The sequence below is a fragment of the Megalobrama amblycephala genome, linkage group LG1 (genome assembly GCF_018812025.1).
Source record: "Megalobrama amblycephala isolate DHTTF-2021 linkage group LG1, ASM1881202v1, whole genome shotgun sequence".
NCBI lineage: Eukaryota > Metazoa > Chordata > Actinopteri > Cypriniformes > Xenocyprididae > Megalobrama > Megalobrama amblycephala.
This window is the reverse complement of record NC_063044.1, coordinates 26,411,740-26,437,376: the sequence shown is the minus strand read 5'-3', so window position 1 is coordinate 26,437,376 and position 25,637 is coordinate 26,411,740. Positions and strand designations below refer to the sequence as shown.

Below are 25,637 nucleotides of genomic sequence, written 5' to 3'. Positions count from 1 at the left end.
CCATTTCATTTTTCAAGTTGCGTGCAACGGTCATTTAAAGCAAGTCGTTTAAAAAAAAAAGTTGTGTGAACAAATGATACTGCTGTGTGTTATTGACTATTTAAATCTAGCGGGTTTGGTGACTTGTTTCAAATCCAATGACGCTGGTAGTGACGATTCCCTCTGACCAATCAGTGATCTGTAGTGTTTATACATCACATTTTAGTATCGATACGGTTAGCTTGGAACCTCAACCGAGGTGGTACTATTTAAGTGAATCGTACCGAGCCATACCATGCAAAGGAAAAGCGCCATTTGCTTTAGCAAGCTGTTTTGAATTCCCAAAATGAACTTCATTTTGGCCTGATTTTGTTTGAAATGACGTCACATCAGTTTGTTCTTTCGATTTCGCTTGAAGTATATCAGGGCCTTTACCAGTAATAATAACAACAGTGACCGAAGTAATATCAAAGATGATACTTATCAATTTTGACACGACAAGAGTCCAGTCGAGCCGCTAGTTCACCTGTCAAATCTTCGTTAACCGACAGCAGCGTTTATATCTGGGTGGAGAGCGAAGCATTTGAGTCAAACGTAGAACACAAAATTGAAAGGAGCAGCTCTGGACCAGTGTAGATCAATGACTGGATGTTTTACAGGTGTGAATTTGGTTATATAATGCGATTGTCATTTTCATGCAATTTATTTTTGTGGTCCACTTTAGACATTCTACTAACTATAAGCAACTTGCTCTCATTAAAGTATTAGTAGACTGTAGTAGACTATTAGGTGTTAGGATTCGGGTTAGTAGAATAAGTTGACATGTAGTCGCAGAGTTAGTTAGTAGAATGTCTGAAGTGGACCATCGAAAAAGTGTTACCAATAACTGAACTGTGTGTGAACGTAAGCATATAATGCAGAACAGACAACTTTATTCTGTTGCTGTGTGAACGTGGCCATAGTAGACCAGCATTGGGGGAAAAAATAAATGTAAGTAATGGTGATGCAGTAAAATTTGGTGGGTTTATCAGTGGATGTCTTCCATGCAGAAGCTTGGATAATATATTACTCCTTTATTGAGGCTATAAAGCATATTTACATAACCTAGTTCCTCCTCTTGAGTTTTATTTTCATCTCTGATCAAACAAACCAGGCTGTAATTTTCCAAATGAACCCCAAGAGCTTGACTGAGTCCCAGTTTGTGTACTTTCACAAACTGGAAAGGGATGAGCACCTTTGAACTAATCCTAAACACCTACATATTATCCATATTATGGATGGAGGCCTTGATTAGCTGGTTCAGGTGTGTTTGGTCAGAGGTGAAACCGAAGTCTGCAGGAAAGCAGATCTCCTGGGACAAGATTGAGACTTAGGTGTTGATTGGTTTCTAGAGCATAAATAAACTCTTGTGCTGTGTTTGTTACCCGTGGGGCAGTTCAGGCAGTTCAGGAGTGCTGGAAGATGGATCAACTCCACCAGAACTTGCCCTGCCTCTTTACATTTCTGTAATTAAGTATACTTTTTCACAAAGGGCACCATATTTTATATCATATATCATCCATTTCAGATAAACTTGTGCTTATGTGATATGTAAAAACACAGCAAACCGTGTTTAGTGACTTTTAATGTCGGCCAGGCGGTGGCTTCCTGTTTAAATCCAAATAAACTGCAAATTATACCAGACTTGTTGATAGTCAGAAGTCTGTGCTACTTTGTTTCTCATTGAATTGTCTCTCTTGCTTTACTTGAATATTTGTGGAGACATTTGCCGTGGAAGTAAAATGGGTTGAGAATGTTGTTTCACATTAATGTTTAAACTCAGTAACCCCTTTAGTGCCCCATGATCTTTGGCTCCATGACCTTTAGACATGCTGACATGGTACAGTTCCCTCTTTAGCACTTTCTGACCTCCTTCTTTCCCTAAAGACATGAGTTCGCATCTGGAAAGAAGGGCTCGAATTTCACCATTCTTTGCACTGAGCCTTGTAGATCAACTGCAGGTTTAGAGAGTATGGAATTGATTCCTAATGTGAAGGGAGTTTGAACAGATTAATCATAAGCGTGTGAATCTTCATGACTGTGTACGTTGTATATTTGCTATATTTGCATAATCGTATCTGGACCAGTTAAAGGAATTAAAAAGTAATAATTTGTCCAAAGTTGACAATCGTGTTAAATACAAGGGAAGAGTATCCAAAGTGAAGCATATGACCTAAATCACACGTGCCTCAGGGGCTGACTAATTGCATCAACTTTAGGTTTATCTTTCTGCCCAGTTCCTGTTCTGGCCCTTTCTCCCACAATTTCAACTCCCAGCTCCTCAAGTTTCCTTTGTTCAGAGTATTTTACCTTCCTTACATGGCAATGTGTATTCAGAGGGAAAACCTCAAAGTGGAAAGCTGTACCAATCTGCTCTGAGGTGTGGCCAACAAGAATTCAACAGCGGATGTAGTCAGCGATCAATTGTCCTCAAACTCTGAGCTAATTGCTGTTATTTCGGCAGGATTTCTGGATGCATGATGATATGTCTAAAGTGTGAATGAGTGGCTGAACTGCAGGGGTTATTTAAAACCAACGTCAGTGTTGAATTTGCAGACCACGAGCATCTGAAACAGGGCGAGCGCTCAAGTACATTCCTCAACACTTTGTTTCTGTCTCCACGCCAGTCAGTCTCCAAACAGCAGTCTGCTGTGGAATCTGTGCGTCTGCCTGCTGATTGGTCGGGCTTTTCTCTGACTTTGCTGGTTTGGAATTTCAGCCTGTTGCCGTTAACTTCCTTTTTCAGTGATCTGTGCAAACGTTGCCATGATTTATTCCCTTTAGGTGTGAGTTTAACTGACATTGATGTGGTATCCTAAGATTGTCCACGGTTGTATTGAATGTTTTAATGTCCTCCGTGATATGTCTTTTTTTGGCTATGCAATTTATAATGCTATTTTAAAGGTTCCTAATTTTGTTTTGGAGTCTCCTACAATAGGTTTACATGCATCCAAGATCAAAAAGCACTTCAGTTTTCTCCTAATATACATTGCAGCATCACATTTTTCTCAGTGTCTGAAATGGTTTGATAAAGGATTCAGTCTCTCTAAACCCCTCCTGTCAAAGGCCCAACTCTGCTCTGATTGGTCAGACAACCCACACTGTAAAAAAGCAAAAGTTGAAAAAACTTAAGTTTAAGGCAACAAACTTCAGCAGATTTTTGAGTTTTCTCAACTTGTTTTTGTTGGAGATTTTTGAGTTTTCTCAACTTTTTGTTGTATGAACTGAATACAAGAAGTTGAGAAAACTCAAAAATTTGCTGAAGTTTGTTGCCTTAAACTTTTAAGTTTTCTTCACTTTTGATTTTTTTTTTTTTTTATAGTGCAATCTATTGTGATTGGTCTACTCTGCTCTGATTGGTCAGATGGCCCAGTCTGTTGTGATTAGACTACCGCTTACACCACATGTTGGAAACGAAAATACCATTAATATATCTTAATTTCAGCTCTTTCTCAGCACTTAATACACGGCAATATGAACAATAACGATGGTGTCTATTTTACCATATCAATTTGAGCGCGAGTCGTCACCTTTGGAATTGCATCAAAGTGGATTTGCAGCACAGAAAACAGCGTCTTCTCAATGTCTACAATATGAACCCAACTCTTTCAGTCTCGGCTACAACTGCAGTGTTTGAGGGTCAAAGTAGACTGTTTGTGGGCAGATAAATGAAGACCATAGGCTGGCATTATGCATATTTGTTACAATCCTATGTAGGTTCAGTAGGAAGTAAGACTGGAATTACTGAGGACTCGTTTCAGGCAGTTCAGAATCACTTCTTTCTTTCGGGAGACAATAAGTCCTTTTATCTGCACTTTGATCTTTAAACTTTGCAGACATTCACAAACGGCTATATTACAGACTATATGAAAGGTAATATCCGAAAAAGTATAATGGGGTGCATTAAATGCAATTTATGTAATTTCAATAATTAATTTGAGTGTCTTTTGAATCTTTTGAACTTGTCTTGAATTCAGAACAAGAAAATAATCTTTTCAGTTTTAACTTTTAAAACAACATGAAAGGAAACGGCATTTGTATTTCACAGGGTGTTTTAGGGTTTATCAGCACAGCCGCTCAAAACCCTTTATTTTTCCATAATTGTGCAGTGTCATTTGATATGTACAGTCTGGATTAAGTGTTGAGTGTTATATTTGGCTCTATTCACATTTAATATTCTTCTGAAATATGCTACTAAGTTTCCATCTAGCCTTTCAACTGAGAGGAAGCATTATGCAAAATTAGCTGCTAGAAACAAGGCAATCAATTAAACCAACTGCTTTGCAAAATGATTCACTGTTTCAAAGTGCTTAAAACACCACTCAAAATTTCTACAAAATAGAAATAATTGTCACTCTCTCATTGCATGTTTATTAAAATTCATTCAAATGTAAAGGTTCAAAACGGTATGATGTTAGAAATCGTTGTTAGCTAAAATCGTGACTTTGCCAGTTTGATTTATGCTTTGAACACTGCAAATGTTTGTTTTGAATCAAAGGTTTCACCCATCACTAATAGAAAAATTGTAATAGTAAATATTTAAAATGGACCATTCAACCAAACATTTGTGTGTGTGTGGTGCATTTTTCTGCTTATTAGAGCATCACAGTGTTAGCTTAGCAATATGTTAAGAGACATGAAAATTGCTGTTTGTGTGGCATGTGGAATGATATGGTGAGTTCCATTTGTACTCTGAAGTTGGAAATTTTGAGTTCCCAGTAGGAAGTCGGAGTTGCGATTGGGGAAGCTCGGAGGAACCGCAAAAACCACGTCTTCAGAATCCAGTATGGCTGCTCAGCGCATCAACTGCAATCAAACAGTAGTAATATATTGTTTATTAGCACTTCTGTTTTTCTGTGTCTTTAAACTTAGTGCTGCACACAATATCCAATCTCTATTTGTCTATGGCTGGGTATTGACACAATTTTCACAATTCGATTCGATTACTATTCACATGCTTTCGATTCGATATCAATTATTTTGGATGTAGTATATCAGGCACAGTACGTGGCAAATTTTCTAGAGGAAAAAAATCTCTCAACTAATGCTGTAAACTACACATGGGAGTCAGTTGGTACTACTATAATAATATTGAAGGTTAAATTAACTTATTTATATACAAACACTTAAATTACACTCAATTATGTATTTATTATAAATAAAGTTTAGAATTACATAATCATATTTCTACTCCAATTAGTTTTTTTTTTTTTTTTTTTTTTAATATAAACATTTAAATTGCGGCTGTCATAACTGATTTATTCAAACATGCATTAAATATTGAAGAACATAAAAAATTATAATGAATATGTAATGGTGCATAGCTATATTTATCAGAATGCTGCTTTCTAGAGTTCACTTTTCTAGCTGACTAATGAGTTTATGGTCACTGAATATGTTTTTCTGAGGTAAATGTGACGTTACGTTACATTGTTTACAAACTGTTTTATTGACGTCTTTCCGAGGCTGAAACACTGATTGAGATATTACACAAGATATGATACAGATTTCGGTAAATTGTACTGTATCTTTTAACATACCTTCAGATGTTCATTCATGTTTATTTCACGCTGTATCTGGTATTAAAGCGGAGGAGATGAATGTTCACATGCGCTCGTGCTGCCGCTTCTCTTTAACTGAGGCGCTAAAGCAATCTTTCACGTCACATTAAACAGTATTTATTTTTTGAATCTCATAATAAGATGGACGTCATTTGAAATCTGAGACTTTGCTTCATATCAAAAGTAACAAAGCACAAAGATTATTGCGATTTATTGGATGGGAGGCGCTACATATTCTGCTCATTCATCAACTGAAAACAGACTAGACTAATCGATTCTTGCGATTTAAGAATCAATACTGGTACTGTTTTTTTTTTTTTACCCAGCCCTAATAAATGATACTTCGGCATTATCTTTGCAAAATATCTTTTTTTTTTTTTTTTTTTTTTATGTGTTTGTATTCCGAAAGAGCAAGCACAACGAAGGATCGCTTGGATGCTTCCATCTTGGTTTTCCGACCCGTTTACTGGAATGACAGGTCAACTTGGGTGTGACGTTCAGCTTAGCGAACCAGTGCACATGAAGAAAAACGAAGTGAGTACACACACAGAAGGATCCTCTAATTTGTGCATTTCACATTTTCATAACAACATGGCTGTCTGGAATGAAGAAAGTGAAGACCAACTTATCAACATAATTAACTCAAAATGGGAAGCAAGAGCTGCTTTGTTTACAGTTTGTATATCTGCAGTCCTAGTTTCGGATTCTCTTTTTGAATGACAAATACAGACTACTGACACCTGCTGGTACGGAGAGCTGTTTCCTCTCACGCAGGCACAGAACATGCGTGCTAGTTGGCCATGCCTGTAGTCTTTGCAGTGTGTTCAAGCAAAACGTTTTTTGGCCCAGACGCAGAAGCTAATAAGGAAGCTTGCTAGGATTTTTGGAACACATCTACAGTCCCTGCCTTGCCCTTTCAGTCACAAGTGGTGATGTCCCTTAACTAAACAATGGTGCAATGCAGTACAGTTTGCTAGTCATGCTAGTAGGCAGACACTGACTGTACATGACAGCTATGGGCCTAATGAGACAATGGCCTTTTTGTAAGAATTCAAAGAAGAGCTGAAGGGTTTGTGGAGAACTCATTTAGTGCAAATGCTTTCGAGATGCTTTGGCCCACTTCCTCAAATAAGATGTTAAACTATTCAGAGTTATTAAAGTATTATTTACTTGCTGGAAATATGGAAATAAGGAAGTGAAGAACATGCAAATAAGGTCTTAACACCAATAACTGACATTTAAAGGGGGAAAAGTGTCTATTTTTTGAAGAATATCCTGTAGCTCTCAAATCAAATAAGGCACAGTTTATGTTGAGGTGCTATTTGAATATACATGAGTCCAGGGACAAGTAAAAAAAAAAAAATCATGAAGGCAAAAGGCCTCTGTAAAATCTCTCAGGGTCTGTTTGTCTTGGTGATCTCTCAAACTTGGCTTCACAGGTATTCTGCCCCTGACCTTCATACAGGAGGTCTGTGCATGTGGTGACATCTAGATTTTCCACAGGATCTGAGATGACAGATAAGCCTAAGATGGCATCCTATGCCATCTGACATCCTTACAGTTTGTTCACGCTTTCTAAGAGCATCAGGACTAATGGACTGTTGGCAGTCATCACTGCGAGGAAGAATCCCTCTCAAGCTGCTCTAATTCCCTCACCGCCTTTCATGTGTTTATGTCTCGGGACAGAGTGCTGTGAGACATTAGGTGACTTTATTTTGGTGTTGGATGAAAAAAACATTGTGAGATGTTGATTCCATATTATAAAATGGATAGTTCTGGCTCTAAATATGTTGGAATAAAATGTGTAACCTCACATCAAATGAATTCTCCGTTATTTCTAGTGTCAGAATTGGTGTTTTGCTCTTAAATACAACAAATAATTTCCCACCATTTCTATAAAAAATAACAAGCAAAAGTTTAAAATTGTGTATTGCATAATCTTTTAACATTCTGATTGTTTGTTGAAACTGAAGTCTGAGTCATACTTGATTTCTGTGGTAATCAACAGCATGTCTTTAATGCTGACGCTAGAGCTTAGCTTCAACCTGGAATGTTCCTTTTAATGTGCCAAGTTCCTACGTTGCGTGTCAACCATAAGCAGTCTACTGTTAGTCTAATGAACTATAAAATTTGGTGGATTTATTATTAGCGTCACATGGCTAATTGCTTTAGTGATCCAATGTTTAAAAATGGCACTAAAAATGTGTTTTTAAAGGTGTAATTCATCACTCATTGCCTATGTGGTAGAAAGGAAAAAAGTCTTTTTGAAATTGGAACTACTTGAACAGAAGAAAATGATTGTTGTCTTCCCTTTTGCTAAATAAACAGGAAGTTCTCAGTCCAGATAACACAGAGAAAGAGTAAACACTGTTCATTTACATATACTACCGACAAAACTGGTTAAATCTGTGAACTTGCACTTTAAATGTAGGGTAGGCAATTTCGGAGAGCCTAGCAATAGCAAACTAGCTTTGAAAGTATAAGATCCACCCTCCCTTCAAAGCTCTCTCTCCAAAGCCACGCCTCCTTCAAAACACATGAACGCACATAGCAGAGTCTGCAAAGCGTCAAGAGAGACTGTGTTAAATTGCCTCATGTCTCAAAGCACATAACATTACAGTAATAATGTAAACAACTTACAGAGCCACCTGACTGCTGCAGATTAATTTAACCGTTGATAGTGTCGACATAGAAACACATAAATCCAGGTCTGCGGATGTGAACAGCTCTGAGTAGAATGTCAGGGTTGCCATGATCTCATAATTACGATTACGGCATGGCGTGAACGCAGCAGAAGCTCATTGTTTTGGTTAGTGAGGAACTGTAAAATGTGGCTACTGTTTTTTTGCAGTGCTCGGTGACTGTCTGTCTACAATTCTGCATAGCCTCGAACATATTTTGGTCCTGGGACTTCCACAGAAGATATATATCAGGATGTGAAGAGAGTTTCAACCATTATAACAAAAAGTGTTTATGAAAAACATTGCCTATCCTAGCTTTAAGTATTATTGATAGTTTAATTACTGGCCTTTTCAATTTGATTCTACTGTGCTCTGTGCATTTGACTAATTACTCTCTTCTGGAATCTGGTAGCAGACTAGAAGATCTCAATTTCAGCAGTTTGTCAGTGGGATTTGAGGGTTTTCCCTCACACATCAGAAATAAATTTGTGCGGTTGTGTGAGATGGAATGCACCATCTGATGGTGGTCAGCGGATGCCAAAATTCTTGAAGTGATAAAGTTTTTCAGGGAGGGAATAGAGTTGCTATTCTGGTAGCAGCTGTCTTGTCATGTTTAGCCATGCATTATTTTCATTTGGCGGACAATAAAATGCACAAAAACAATCACTCAGACTTGAACTGAAAGAGGGACCTGAGTCATATCTATGAGCTATAATACCAAAGACTTGACAACTGCATAGCAATGCTCTTGTTACCACTCATTACACCCTAGCAACTGCAGAATACCTTAGCAATGCCCTGGCAGCCGTTCAGTAAACCATAGCAACACCAACAACACCTCAGAATACTTTTAGCAATGCATAGGAATGCCCTGGCAACCACTCAAAACACCCTAGCAACTGCACAGCAGCACTATCAACAACTCAAAAAAACCTTAACAATGCATAGCAACACCCTGGCAACCACTAGGAACACCCTAGCAACTGTGCAGTGCACTGATTATTCAAAATTCCTTAATGCAAGCAACACTCTGGCAACCACTCAAAACACCCTAGTGCGGCTGTGCAGTTGCTATCAACCACTCAAAAAAACCTTAACAGTGCATAGCAACACCCAGGCAACCACCCAGAACAGCCTAGCAACTGCACAGCAGCACTAATGATCACTCAAAATTCCTTAATGCATAGCAACACCCTGGCAACCACTCAAAACACTCTAGCAACTGCGCAGCAGCACTATTGACCACTCAAAATACCTTAACAATGTATAGCAACACCCTGGCAACCACTCAGAACACCCTAGCAATGGCACAGCCGCACTAACGATAACTCAAAATTCTTTAATGCATAGCAACACCCTGGCAACCACTCCTTGTAATGGCATAGAAGCACTAATTACCACTCAAAATACCTTAGCAATGGTATAGCAATGCTCTGGCAACCAGTCAGAACACACTAGCAACTGCATAGTAACACTGACAACTCAGAATATTTTTGTAATTGCATAGCAATGACCTTGCAACCACCCAGAACATCCTAGCAACAGCATTGCAACCCGAGAGCGTTGCATCATTCAGAATGCCTCAGCAAATGTACAGCAAGGCCTTGGCAACCACCCAAAAAAACCTAAGCATCAGGATTGCAAGTTTTGAATGGGGAAGTGCTACTCATTTTGTTTTCTATTAGTATTACTTTCAGTCTTGTCATTGTCATTCTCTTTCACCAGCTTGTTGTTGACATTCTGAATCACCTAATCTAATAATGGCGCAAATCTACAGTTAATCCTAAATTTAACCTCTCTGGATAACCTTAATCCCTACAGACACCAATTCAATCTAGTATCCACTTTGCTCTTGAATGGTGTAAAATGGTGCTGCGGTACGATTGAGGCCACGTTACAGAGTATGGTAGTATTAGTATTGGTTTCAAATCTTTAGTAAGTTTGATTAACAACAGTAGGTGTGTGCCTAGGTGTCACTACTAGGCAGAAAAGTGGGACTGAGTACAGTCTGCGATTTCTACCAAGGGGGCCAAATGAAATGTTCATCTGGCCCAGAAAAACTAGTGACTCCACTGTATTCTGTGAAATGCTGTATGTCCACACTTAATCTGAATTGTAGCAGCCTTGAATGTTCACTTATTATGCTTTGATTATGCTTTCAGTCACACTTCAGCAACATATATTATGATTAAATCCATTCTGCTGCTTTTTACCTCCTGAAAAGTGCAGAAAATACAAAAATATAAAAATTCGATCTAGCTACTAAAAGAATTAATAAACGAATATTTCCAGAGCTCACTTGTATTCTATCTGAAATCTATGATGGCGTTCTTGCTGCCCTCAAATCTCCCATTTCCAACCACCGTGAATGAAGTCACTTCATAGTTGAAAGGCTTGCACAGCTGTTTCTCACATACTTAACGTGTATGTAAGCGGTTGAGTTAAGAGCATTCATGGCCAGCAGAAGCAGTGCAGTGGGTTTGGACAAGGGTTAGTCAGAAGAAGTAGGAGCTTTGTCCTCTTGTCATAGACAGGTGCGTGTTAAGGCTGGAGGGACTGTAGATGACAGCTGTCACACAGGCACGCTATTCCCCACATGGGGAATAAAGCTCTGCAGAATATGCTGTTGGATATGGAGATGAATGTTAGAATTCAGTGGCAAAGTTGAAGTATTCTGTATCCAATGTATGGATGGCATTTGTTTATAACTTGTCTTTTTTTTTTTTTTTTTTTTTTTTTTATATTATTCTTTCTGCTAACATGAAGTAATGTTGCAATAGAAGGAAAGCTAATCATGAGCTTTATAAATCACCCACATAATAACCACTCTTTTTTTCTACATGGAAACCCAGTTTTGGGTTTGTGGGTTTATTGGGTTTTGGGCTTTGTTTGGCTTACCTTTGGGTTTTATCAGTAGTAGTAGTAGTAGTAGTAGTAGTAGTAGTAGTAGTAGTAGTAGTAGTAGTAGTAGTAGTAGTAGTAGTAGTAGTAGTAGTAGTAGTAGTAGTAGTAGTAGTAGTAGTAGTAGTAGTAGTAGTAGTAGTAGTAGTAGTTTATTCGTTTTGTTTGTAGTTTTTTTTTTTTTTGGGTGGGGGGGTGCTTTCTTTTGGGTTTTTGTTTGATTAGTTTTGTTTGGGGGTTATGTTTTGGGGTTTGTTTGGCTTCCTTTTAGGTTTTTTGTTTGTTTTGTTTTGGGGGTTGTTTTGCTTGCTTTTGGGTTTGTTTTTGTTTTCATTTTGTTTGGGGTTTGTTTTGATTTTGGTTTAGTTTGTTTGGTTGTGGTTTTTGTTTAGATTGGTTTGGTTGGTTTGTTTTCATGTTTTTTTTTTTTTTTTTTTTTTTTTTTATATTATTATTTCTGCTAACATAAAGTAGTGTTGCATTATAAGACAAGCTAATCATCAGTGTCCCACATAATAAAAATGCATTTTTTTACATGGAAAGAATCCAAAGATTATCTTCTCAGAAACAACATTTCATTTGATTACAATAAAATAATGAATGAGCATACCTTATAGTTACTGCATTATCAGCTGTGTTTGACACCGATGCATATAAATGAGATGAAATTACAATTATTCTACCTGATTTCCACAGGCAGCTCCAGAGCCTGAGCCCGAGCCTGTATCCGAAGCAGTCGTAGAATCCGCACCTGTGGAAGAGCCCATCCCTGTGCCAGAGCCAGTGCCTGAGCCGATACCCATCAAGTCCCCTGAACCAGTGGCTGCACCAGTAGAAGAGCCAGTGCTTGAAACAGTGAAGGAGTCTGTTCCAGCTCCAGAACCAGTGCCTGAACCAGTCCCAGAGGTGCCTATCCCTGAACCAGCATCTGAAACCATCCCTGAACCAGCATCAGTGCCCACCCCAGAAATACCATCTGCTCCCAGCTCAGAACAAGTTTCTGTGCCAACCCCTGAACCGGCACCTACACCAGTCCTGGAGCCACCATCCGCACCTGCCCCTGAAGCAGCGTCTGTGCCCATCCCTGAGACCTCACCAGCGGCTGAATCCCTTCCAGAGGTCCTAGAAAATAATGGTATGGCTGCATCTGTTCACTCTTGTGTGTTCTTGGTTCTTTTGGTCCGCACCAAAAAAGAAAATTATACATTTAGTCCTGGTTCGCTTAAAGTGTTATTTTAAATACCAGACCTAAAGATGCAAAGCAACATAGACAGCTTTTATGACATATATTTTGCGATGGAACTTGCCAGTTATCAGAAACATTGCTGTGTGCTGTGATAAATGTGCTCGTTGCATGTGTGAACGTATGATGGTTTCTTTTACCAGCTGAAAACTTACAAAGAGCATTTAAAGGGGTCAAAACAGTGGCAGTAATTCCTCCATCACACACACAAACGAAGATCTGCTGCAAAGAGACGGCATTTCCAACGCCTGTAACTGTAATGGGCAACATTGTGACTATGATGAGAAAAAACAAGTATGCTTGAGCATTCTGTCCTTTTTAGGGTCACATCTTGTGACATCACATCCTGTATTTGGTTCGTTTAGATGTCTTTGGTCCGTGTTGCATTCATATTTCAGTTGAAACTTTTCAGGGGTCTCGATCTGCTTGTTTGCTGCGCACCAGAGTTGGAATGGCAGCGTTCACACAAACTCATTAGAACTGCATTAATAGAGCAATCGCACCAGGGATCGTTTTAATCAAACCAAACCTTCACCCGCGGTGATCTTACCTCAACAAACTCTACAGATGAAATGAGTCAGAGAACAGTTCCACACAAATGAAGGCGAGCCTCAGCGCACACCTCCTATGACGTTATAGTCACAGACCAATGGTAGTATGAAGGTGTTTTGCAGCTGGAACAAACTTTTCCTGAGAGTTCGCTTTGGCAAGCCGTTTCGAACTCCCAAAACGAACTTCGTTTTGGCCTGATTTTGTTCAAAATGACGTCACATCAGTTCGTTCTTCGATTTCATATGACGTATGTCGGGGCCTTAAAGGGGACCTATTATGCAAAATTCATTTTTGCATGGTGTTTGGACATAAATGTGTGTTGGCAGTGTGTGTACACAACCACCCTATAGTGATAAAAATCTACCCACTCCTTTTTTTTAATCCCCATAAATCATAAACAGTGTTTCCAGATCCCTGGCAGTGTGACGTCACAAAAGCCACAGGCTCTGCCCACAGTGTTGACAGACACTTAAGTTTGAACTTAGAACTGCCCTGAGCGCATTCACAGCGAATCCGCCATTGCTGCACTGATGAGAATAACTCCCAAGCGTTTTAGGTGTTCTGGATTGATTAATCCACATAGCGCTCTCCATTTACTACCTAAATCTGAGCTGCTGAAAACGAGATGAATTAACTTGGTTTTCCTGGAAATGCTCCCTCAGTTCTGTCGAAATTTGTTTGTCTGCGCGAATCATTTCACACCGGACTGCTTTGTGAACGAATGTCAATACAGAGGGACAATACAAAACAGAGACTGTGCTAAAAATGTGTTACTCAAGGAGGATACACAAGTAAAAACTGTTCGTGATCCAGCTTAAAGTCTCCAGAGTGATACTGGATATGGCAGTAATGAAGGTGAGAGCACTTTATTACAGTTCATCAGGGTTGATTTTCGGATATAAAGTTTACCAGTTTATTAAGCACCACCTGAAAGCCATAAGGTCTTTATATATTTGTTTACTGTTAGTTGTAACGAGTGTTTCTGTGTTCTTCGCTATGTATTAGGGCTGACCAATATATCGCATGCGATTGTCACGCGCATTTCGTCAGTAAAGCCGGTTCCCTGATTACCGCTAAATCGCCATCACCTGCTTTCAAATGGAGCGCCATTTAATAGACAGAGCCGTAGTTCACTGTCAAGCTATGCAATATCGCGTTCATTATCGAAGGCGATTCATCTGCGATATGAATGCAATTTATGTATGTATTTGTAATGTATTTCGAGCTAAAACTTCACATACACACTCTGGGGACATCATAGACTTATTTTACATCTTGCAAAATGGGGCATAATAGGTCCCCTTTAACCCTGTCCTTGTTTTTTTTAAAAAGCCTTGTACATATGGTTTATAGCCTATATATTTACTCCACGGACATGGAAAACAGTGATAGATGGTCTGATGGCGAAGTCCAAGCACTTCTCAACCTTTACGCTAAGGAGGAAATCCAATACGACTTCGAAGGGACCAAGCAAAACACGATTATGTATTTCTGCTCACATTGGGCATCAACCACACGGCAACTATAACACTTTTTCGTATGCTGTTTAACATAAGATAGGGCTTAGATAGGACTGTTGAACAGATCGTAAACAAATGAAAGCGTAGAATGGGAGCACTGTGTGCTCAGACTCTTCCATTCTCAGCGCCGTCAAAATAAAAGTCCCGCACAACAACCAGGGGTGCGTTTCCCAAAGCGAACTAAAGTCCCGCACAACAACCAGAGCAGCAGGGGTCTCATTTATAAAGCGTGCTGGCGTACGCACGTTTCCAGCCCCGTTTTGTGCGTACGCCAGTTCCCACGCAAAGGTTGTGATCTATAAAAAGCAAACTTGACGGGAGAATGTGCGCACCTTTAAGCAAACTTTGAGCCGTGCGTACGCACATTCTGGAGACAAAGGGAATTGGCGACACCGATGGTGAGCTGAGAGACTAACGGCAGATGAAGGAAAACCACTTTAAATCCTTATTATGAGTCATAATCATAAGTACAGTGCATGTTCACAATAACAGTTTAAATAAATAAAAGAATGATTTAAATTCGCACGGAAACTCACGTTTTATATTTACATTAATATTACACTTTCACTAATGGCGATAAGCACTGAAATTACATTACGCAGTCATTACGGAGAAGTTAAACAAACGTGATATGAATTCAGATAGTAGATGTGCTACTTTCGATCACTTTTCCTGTGACACGCTGCTTTAATGACAGCGAGGAGCGCTAGGAGCACAATAATTCCTCTTTAAACTACACTGCAGATGTTATAGAAAATATTTTAGCGAGAACGATGATCGATGCACACTTAACTTCGATATTATGGAAGACACTGCTGGATTCGGTGGTCGAACGGTCCGTTGTCCTGTTTGAATAGTTCCAATGATAATATCTTACTGTATAACCACAGCTGCACAGAGGTGTTGATGTCGTGTGAAGGATCTTCAAACAATTACCACTGTATATGAAGGATATCATTTGAGGAAAACGGTAAGATTTGCACGTTTCCGTTTTAAAATACTTCAGTGAAGCGCCGAGAAAGACAATTGTATTTACACTGCAATAAATAAATAGACTGATCTGTTTCCAAAAATATAGCCTATAAACTTCCTAAAACATATGTTCACCTTATCAGCAAAACTTCATAAATTTGATTTCGAATTGTTTAAAACAATTAAAATACTATTTGGCCAGTGGGAATTAATGAATCAACTCTATTCTAAAACCTTTATCTTAAGTATTTAATACAATTTTGTTTTTATGCATATTTTGATATATTTATTCTAAAACATAAGAATACTGGATGATTTTTAGCAATGTAATGTGTATGGCACAAATGTTAACCATGGTGTCACGTGGATGGGAACATGCATGGAAATGATATGCAGATGAGGTTATGCATAGTAAAACTAGGCGTCGTAAGCTCCATATGTGGTGATTTTGGGGAGGAGACAGGGTGGAGATGCACGTACGCACAATCTTCCACTGATTGGGATTTATAAAGGGATTTGTGCGCAGGATCTGGCCTACGCATTTTATAAATCTGATTTTTTTTGTGTGTACGCAGAATCTAGCTTTTGCGCGTACGTAAACTTTTAGGATGAAATCTACGCACAGTTTTATAAATGAGACCCCAGGACATAATTGACTGCTTATGTCACTTCAGAGTTCCTACTGCTGTTTCAGATGCAACCAGGAAAATGTCCCTAGGGGAAACTCTCAGGGGACAGCCTTGGTGTGCGTAACTATACCCTGGAGTATAGCTGGAAGTTCCGTCATTACCAATAGAGTTCAATGGAACCATAGTTGGCTAACGATGCTTTTGGGAGACACACCCCTAGTCAGCTACCGACGCAGAGTCTCGTTTCCTACTCGGAGAACAGGGGTCATGTACGTAACACGAGATGGTTTTGGGTTTAGTTTTATTTTGGGGTTTCTTTTGCTTTCTTATGTTTTTTTGTTTTTTTTTGCTTTTCTTTTTTTTTGGTTTCGTAAGTTTTGTTTTAGTTTTGGGTTATGTTGCCAACACAGAACTAACATTATTAAAATCAAAAGTTTCATTTGTTAACATTAATTAATGCACTGTGAACTAACATGAACAATGAACAATTAGATTTTTACTAACTCTCAACAAAAAAGTTTAATAAATGCTTTTAAATACATTACTTAATTACATATTTGTTAGATTGTTAATAGTTAATGCATTAACTAATATTAACAAATGACAAATGGCCTTATTGTAAAGTGTTACCAAAATTCTGATCACAAATTAGATGAATCTGAGAAAAATGTAATAAAATAATATGTCATTCTGTTTTGACAAGGAGCCATTTCCTCTAAAAATGTACATTCTGGAGGGGAACGCATTTATATTTATCTTTTTCTTTCTGCAGTCTTTCATTTTCTTCTCGTCATGTCTGCCCATGGCTCTCTGAGCGGCAGATTTCATAATACTCTGAGAGCGAGTGTTTTCAGAGCAGGGCTGTGAGTGCTGGCAGAGATAAACACTCATAGGGCGACCCACTCAAAAACACTGCCGCTTTGTGCTCTGCGGCTGTAAATTGATGCCAATATGTAACTGGGTCCCGGTCACACACTTGCTTTGTTCCCCCAGCGGTACATTGGCCTCTAGGTTGCAGGTTCTGCTGCGTTTACATCCAGACATCAGTGGGTGTGCTTACATATAACCCTAGTTTGCAAAGGAGCAGTGTTTCTAGTGCCAAAACATGTCAGTTTATGAATTGTAACAGCAACAGAACCAGTTTGTGTGTGAAACAGGCTTCAGACAGCCGTCAACAGCATGTACACAACAGCCTTTATCCTTGAATTAATATAAAGATTTCCTAGCTGCCAGCGCCAATAACTTGACAGGCCTGCAAGTGGATTAAAGCTGGTAGGTTGATAATCTGGGTTAGGAGCAGGGCACAGTGTCACGTAAGAGTTTTTAGCCTTCCTGTCGTGTCATCTGATCAGTCAGGGCAATACCGACACTTTTAACACCTGCCTTTTATATCCAGATGAAGTGTAGTCATCTCTGTAGCTCACTTAGACAGGAGACAGAGGTTATGAGCCACAATTTATGCTTTGAGATTAGTTTTAAGGTTAGTTTTTTGGTTTTGTTTTAAAGCTAATAAAGATTTTACATGTTCATCTTTCTTTAGTGTGTATTATATGTGGCTGTTTGAGCATGAATTAATTCTGAAACGCCTCCTTTGTCGAGTTTTCTTATGGGAATGAACACTTCACAATATTCCTCATTTAAATAAATCCTGCCCAAGTCATATGCAAAATAAAGGGGCGGGGTCTGGTTGAGTGAGTTAGAAGTGTGTTGAAACTCGCGGTTATGGTAAGGTTTCCACAAAAATATGAAGCAGCACAACTGTTTTCAACAGTGATAATAATAAATGTTTTTTTTTGAGCATCAAATCATCATATTAGAATGATTTGTGATCATGTGACACTGAAGACTGGAGTAATGATGCTGAAAATTCAGCTTTGATCACAGGAATAAATTACATTTTAACATATATTACAATAGAAAAGTTATTTTAAATTGTTATAATATTTCACAATATTACTGTTTTTACTGTATTTTCTATCAAATAAAGCAGATTTCTTTCAAAAACATAAAAAAAAAAAAACACTTACCGCCCCCAGCTTTTTGAACGGCATTATATGGTCCATTAGAAAAAAAGGTGCATCACTCACTCTTAGTTTTATCCTCTTATTATCAGTTGAATGTTAAATCTGCTGTCCTCTCTTTAGATGTTGCAGCTGCTTTAGTGGCAGATGAGGACGAGACTCCCGCAGTCATGCCCGGTAACAAGAGGACCAGCAAGTTGGAGAAGAGAATGACCAACGAAGAGATGGAAGAGGAGCAAAGGTCAGTGTTTCCCTTCTCCCTCAATCCATCCACAGAAACAACAGCATCTCATAGTAACGCACAACAGTGAAACCAACATTTCACTCTTTTGTACTTCATATATATCCAGAAATGCTTGAATTGAACAGCATTTCAAGCATGTAAAGTGTGTGACTCTACAGTGCTGAAGTTTTAAGGTGTTTATGAATATGCAACCAACATGTGCAGTATATTTTGTCTAAAATAGAGGATTACAGTAAAGGACGGTGTCAGGTTTCGTCATTTGAGACCCTGGGACAATATGTTCCCTTTAGCAAAAGCAGTCTACACTGCAGAAGGGGTTTTTAGGACCAAGACCAGAGGATTTCAAAGTACATCATCACAGGCATGAATAATAATGATATAAAACAAAAAGAAAAAACCATGAGTGAATAAATGAATAATGTTCTATTCACAAAGAACAGAAAATTAATATAAGACGTATCTGATCATGGCCAAAGCTCTGCTTCTGTGAAGTCATAATAATACTTTGCTACTGTGGTTAAAAATAATAATAATAATAATAATAATAATAATAATAATAATGAAAATAATGATACTAATAATGATGATGATGATGATGATGATGATGATTATTATTTTTATTATTATTGTTGTTATTATGATAATAATAATAAATATGATGATATAATGATGATGATGATAGTAATATATTTATAATAATGATGATAATTATAATTATAATTATAATATGATGATATAATAAAGATGATGATATTAATAATATAATATTAATAATAATAATGATAATGATTATTATTATAATGATGATAGTAATATAATCATATTTAATAATGATAATTATGATAATGATAGTAAATATGATGATATAATAAAGATATTAATGATGATATTTTAATAATAATAATAATAATAATAACAATTATGATAGTTCTAAAAATGATGACATAAAAATAATGATGATGATGATGATGATAGTAAAATATTTATAATAATGATGATAATTATAATATGATATAATAAATATGATATTAATAATATAATATTATTAATAATAATAATGATAATGATTATTATTATAATGATGATAGTAATATTTATAATAATGATGATAATTATAATATGATGATATAATAAAGATGATATTAATAATTTAATATGAATAATAATAATGATAATGATTATTATTATAATGATGATAGTAATATAATCATATTTAATAATGATAATTGATAATGATAGTAAATATGATATAATAAAGATATTAATGATGATATAATAATAATAATAATAATAATAATAATAATTATGATAGTTCTAAAAATGATGACAAAAATAATGATGACAGCGATGATGATGATGAAAATATGATAATGATAATAAATATGATGACATAATAATATTAATAATAAAAAATAGTATTACAATAATGATAATGACAATAAATATAATAATATAATGATAATAATAATACTAATGATATGTATAATAATGATGATAATTATGATGGTAATAAATATGATATTATTATTATTATTATTATTATTATTATTATTATTATTGTAACACTTTACAAAGGTCCCATCAATTTATATTAGTTATACATTAACAATGAACAATATATTTGTTAATCTGTTAATCAGTATCTATTAAATTTTTGTTAATGTTAGTTATTAAAAATACAACTGTTCATTGTTGGTTCATGTCAGCTCAGGTCCATTAAATAATATTAATACACTGTAAAAATCAAAAGTTGTGTCTGTTAGTCAATGCTGAAATTAGCAGCAATAAACGCTGTAGAAGTATATATATATTTTTTTTTTTGTTAGTTCATATTTTTGCACTTGAAATAAAACACACCACTCAGAACTAGTTTTGTTTTTTTTGTTTTTTTGCTCAACCATTTTAATAAAAAAAAAAAAAAAAAGGACAGATTTATATGCTTGGATTATATGATGTTTCTGAATCATTTCATTACATGAAACCTTGCATTGAATGTCATAGTTTGGTCCATGTTCAGTATAGAGTGAGAGGAAAGTTCTTGTCTCTCCCCCTCTTTGCAATTTTTTGGGGCCATTTGTAGCAGTGTAACACACCGTCGACCTCCAGTCCTCCACGACTCTCTGTTGGTGTTTGGATAAGGAGGGTGAGATGTTACACATGTTAAGCACTCACATTATCTGCAGCAGACTCTCAGGGGCGCCGCAGGGGCTCAAGGTTTGTTTGGAGGTTCAGGCACACTCTGCCTGCGGTGGGTGCGGTTTGTTTGCTTGATAAAACTTGTAGATTGAGCAGTGGGGGATCTGAACTAAAACGGCAGATATGTGAATGTAGAGTATCATGCAAAACAAAAACAAGTATTCCTCATTTAGCTCAGCCGAATACTAATCCAAACTCCACTGAAATCAACAGAGTCAAATCTAGTGCGCTTCTCATAAGTGCTAATTGTTCAAATTAAAGGTTTCATTTCAGTTATTCTCAGATAGCAGGTGCTAATGTCGATGACCCGCTGGGCTTCAGAACCCAGCTTTATACGCCGCCTGCTTTATCGTAATTGTGCGTCTAACTTCAGTCAGTGATTATTTCAACAGTTCCCGTTTGCAGAAGTCACTAGTGTGTATCTGTGTAGCTGTAGTTCACTCGGCACCTTACAGAAACGGTATGTACATAATGTCCTCTGCTCCTGCCCTTTATCTTTGCAGGATAGAGTTGACAAATGACTTTACCGCTCTTTAAACAACACCAGGCAGTATGCCTGAGTCAGACCACTGGTAAGGTATCATTTACTTCAGTTTGACCCCCTGACACCCCCACAGTCTCACCCCTTGGCCCTCCCCCATCACCTTCAGGGTGTAACACAAATATCTTCCCTTCCACTCACTTTCCTTATTCAGTGACCTCAATACCACTGACAATCCATGTCCTGACATGCTGAGTTACAGAAAGATTTCACCCAGAAATGACATTCTGTCATCTACTCACTATTTATTTGTTTGTTTGTTTGTACATTTATTTACAAAGTCCCTATATATTTGTTTTTATTTATTAACTTGTAGTCACATTTATGCATCAATTCATTTATTTGAAAAGTCACTATTGTATTTATTTATTAATTTATAAATTACGTTTTTTTGTAAAATAACTTTTTATTTGTAAAGTCATATTTATGTATACATTCATTTGTTCATTTTATTTAGAAAGTCCTTATTTATTTGTAAAGTCTGTTTTATTTTTAAGTCATTTTTTAAAAGTCCCTAATTATTCAGTATTTATTTGTTTGTAAATTTACCATTTGTGAAGTTATTAAGTCACTATTTGTTTATTTATTTGTTTGTAAAGTCATTATTTGTTTATTTATTTAAGTCACTGTTTCTTTGTAAAGTAATTATTTAAGTCACTATTTGTTTACTTATTTGTTTGTAAAGTCATTATTTGTTTATTTATTTAAGTCACTATTTATTTATTTATTTATTTGTTTGTAAAGTCATTATTTGTGTAAGTCACTGTTTGTTTGCAAAGTCATTATTTATTTATTTGTCACTATTTGTTTATTTGTTTATAAAGTCATTATTTATTTAAGTCACTGTTTGTTTGTAGTCATCATTTATTTAAGTCACTATTTATTTATTTAAGTCACTATTTGTTTACTTATTTTTTGTAAAATCATTATTTGTTTATTTGTTTGTAAAGTCATTATTTGTTTGTTTGTAAAGTCATTATTTAAGTCACTATTTATTTAAGTCACTGTTTGTAAAGTCATTATTTGTTTATTTATTTAAGTCACTATTTGTAAAGTCATTATTTGTTTAAGTCACTGTTTGTAAAGTCATTTAAGTCACTATTTGTTTACTTATTTGTTTGTAAAGTCATTATTTATTTGTCACTATTTGTTTATTTATTTAAGTCACTATTTATTTGTTTGTAAAATCATTATTTGTTTGTCACTATTTGTTTCTTATTTGTTTGCAAAGTCATTATTTGTTTATTTATTTAAGTCACTATTTGTTTATTTATTTGCTTGTAAAGTCATTATTTGTTTGTTTGTAAAGTCATTATTTGTTTATTTATTTAAGTCACTATTTGTTTATTTATTTGCTTGTAAAGTCATTTGTTTGTTTGTAAAGTCATTATTTGTTTGTTTGTAAAGTCATTATTTGTTTATTTATTTAAGTCACTGTTTGTTTATTTATTTGTAAAGTCATTATTTAAGTCACTATGTTTGTTTGTAAAGTCATTATTTATTTATTTATTTAAGCCACTATTTGTTTACTTATTTGTTTGTAAAGTCATCATTTGGTTATTTAAGTCACTGTTTTTTGTTTCTAAAGTCATTATTTATTTGTCACTATTTGTTTATTTATTTGTTTAAGTCACTTTGTTTATTTATTTGTTTGTAAAGTCATTATTTGTTTATTTTTTGTTGGTAAAATCACTTTTATTTATAAAGTCATTTGTTTATTTATTCATATGTAGTCACTGTTTACTCATTTGTAAAGTCACTGTTTATTAATTTATTGTTTGTAAAGTCACTGTTTATTTATTTGTTTGAAAATTCATTATTTTTCTTTATTTGTAGTCACTTTTTACTCATTTGTAAAGTCACTATTTGTTTAATTGTTTGTTAAAAATACATTTGTTCATTTATGTATATATTTGTAAAGCCACTGTTTATTTATTTGTTTGTAAAGTCAATATTTATTCATTTATTTGTTTGTAAAGTCACATTTTAGTTTTTTAGCATATTTATGGATGTTATTTATTTATTTATTTATTTATTTATTTATTTATTTGTCCTTTTGGAGCTACATGCCTTACCTGGAAAAGAGAAGCCTGGACATTCTCCAAACGTCTATTTTTTAGTTCCATGAATGAAAGGCAGTAATATGACATGAAAGTGGGTAAATAATGTCAGAATGATCATTTTTGGGTGAACTGTCCCTTTAACACTGTGATCCATCTGCTTCATAGTGTTTTAGATCACTCTGTCTTCTGCACATTATGAATTACATTGACCAGTGGACTGTCCAGTAGTCTTCACTTAGGCTCCTGGTCTCCTCCTGGTCAAAAGATGAGCTGTGTTCACAAAGCAGAGTGGCTGCATGTGTTCTGCATCTGTCTGAAAGCACACACACAAACACACACAAACACACACACACAGAGAGGCCCAGCCTGGAGCTCAAGGGATTCATTATTGTGACGCACACATTACTAGGGAAAAGCTCACAGATGCAGGTCACTGAACACACATGAAGGCATGTGTATTATGAGCAGTGCAGAGAATTATGGATATTAATAGCCTTCCTGATGAACAGTAATTTGCCTAAGTCGGAGAACATGCTTTTGATGGAGAACACATGATGCTACTCGGAATGTTAAGCAAAATAAGTTATAGCTTTTTTTATACATAACTAGCATATATTAAAGGAGTGTATTAATAATCAGGCAGTGGCCCCAAAATGTATTTGAGCACTTAAGACTGCACACTTTAAAATGTCTGAATGTCACTGTTGCATTATCAGTCTGTTCAAAAGAATGATTTTGAAACGTTAGCTTAATGCGATTCTGTGTGAACTTGAGGAGAACTGACTTCATACAATCTCTAAAAATCACTAGCTGATTCAAAGACAATGAGCAAAAATGATGAAGTCAAGTGACGTTAGTGAAGAGAAAAGATCCTGTGGGATTTTAGTGCATGTTTTGGTATTTGGTTATCAAGATGATTCAATGACTTGAAGGCATTTGTATATGTAGCTTGGGTGTCCAAATACTTTTTGCGTTACTTTGCATTTACTTCCATCCAATCACAAAATAAATAAATACATTTTGTAAAATGATACCATGAATAAAAGGTCATGCAGTGAATTGTACATATCAGGGTGAGGCAAAATTCATATTTTAATAATCATCCCCCTTTTAATTAACGAGAGTGAATAGGAGTCGAATTCGACATGCCACACAGAATACTGAGCTGAAATTCAAGATGAGTTTCAACACGTTTGCATAAAACACAATTATTAAATTTGAATTTATTCCTTGATATGTAGAATATTATTCCCTGCTGATTAGACACATTTACATAAACTAAGTTCACTACTGTCAAAACCATATATAGCCATCAAAACAAATGTCAGACAGTACCATAAAACATCCATTCTCCACTTCCCACTTTTCCTGTGAATTAATCACCAGCTATGTTTCCATTCACCTATTTTTAATGCGCATAAAAAAAGCTTGTGCTCTTAATCGAGGCGGATACGTTTTTTTTATCCAATAAGCCATGCGCATAAACTATGATGGAAACACATTTACTGAATAAATCCCTCGATGTGAAACAAAAAAACTCAAGTGACTGCCTCAACAGAGGATATGATTGGATGAATAACCAGTGACCAATCGCATTGCAGCATATCAAATGTTGGTTTGGTCGTTCTGAAAAGCCTGAGCCAAAGTCTGTCATCAGAATGATTTGGTTTAATTTCCTCCCAGAAGCGTCTCTCACACGATTGCATTCACAAACACCATCATTCGAAGGCAAGATAACATGACTGTGTTTGAGTTTAATCTGCATAGTCTGAGACATAATTCATTTCATAATTCATAATTCATTTGAATAAAGAGTCAACAGTTTCTTCCCCGATTGCAGCCACTTCAGTTTTATTACAGATATTTTGCGCCAATTTCCCAAGAAGTGACGATTTTGTTCTCTTGAACACGTGTTGTTTTATGCAATATTTCAATTTTTTCAATATTTCAAAAAGTTAAATTCGCAAGTTTGGATGTAAACATAGCCAGTGATTCAAGTTTGTTTTTGTTTTTTTTAATAGGATTTCACCTATAACAATTTGTATGAGAACATGTTTTTGGGCATTTCATTCTGAAAAATTGAACATATTAATAAAACCTACATGAATTTAATTCCATTTGAATTCCATGTCCTTAAATTTGAATTACAGTTTTGTTTACATCCTAAATTCATATTCTTAATCTGACACTCATTTCTGAATGATGCACAACCCTGGCTTTCCATATAGACCAACTCAAAACAATTCTATAATGCATTATTAGGGTCATGTAGGAGGTTTAGCGTGTTGTAATTTTCTGCTGATCAAGTAATGCATACATAATCGCATGCCTCGTTGTAGTAATAGATTGTCCCAGTCAAAGATATATTTAGAGGACATTTACTGTACCTTAAACAAATGACAGATTATATTATTTAAAGTAGGCGAGAAGTGCTGAAAATACTTCTTTAGCAAAGTGAAATCATACTGAAATAGTACTATTCTTGTCTTGTTTTC

General features: G+C 35.9%; 1 protein-coding gene across 4 annotated transcripts in view; it reads left to right on the top strand.

The window, feature by feature from the left end:
* si:ch73-366l1.5 (FILIA-N KH-like domain-containing protein) overlaps positions 1–25,637 on the top strand; it is a 42,301-nt gene that overhangs the window by 7,427 nt on the left and 9,237 nt on the right. For 2 of the 4 annotated variants that reach the window (XM_048186744.1, XM_048186733.1), the window contains exons 3-5: positions 11,858–12,296; positions 18,222–18,339; positions 21,042–21,110. In XM_048186744.1, coding sequence (XP_048042701.1) covers positions 11,858–12,296; positions 18,222–18,339; positions 21,042–21,075 — 591 coding nt within the window. In that variant the 3' untranslated portion in view covers positions 21,076–21,110. The remainder of the gene's footprint in view (positions 1–11,857; positions 12,297–18,221; positions 18,340–21,041; positions 21,111–25,637) is intronic. The other 2 variants (XM_048186727.1, XM_048186752.1) reach the window with 1 other exon arrangement.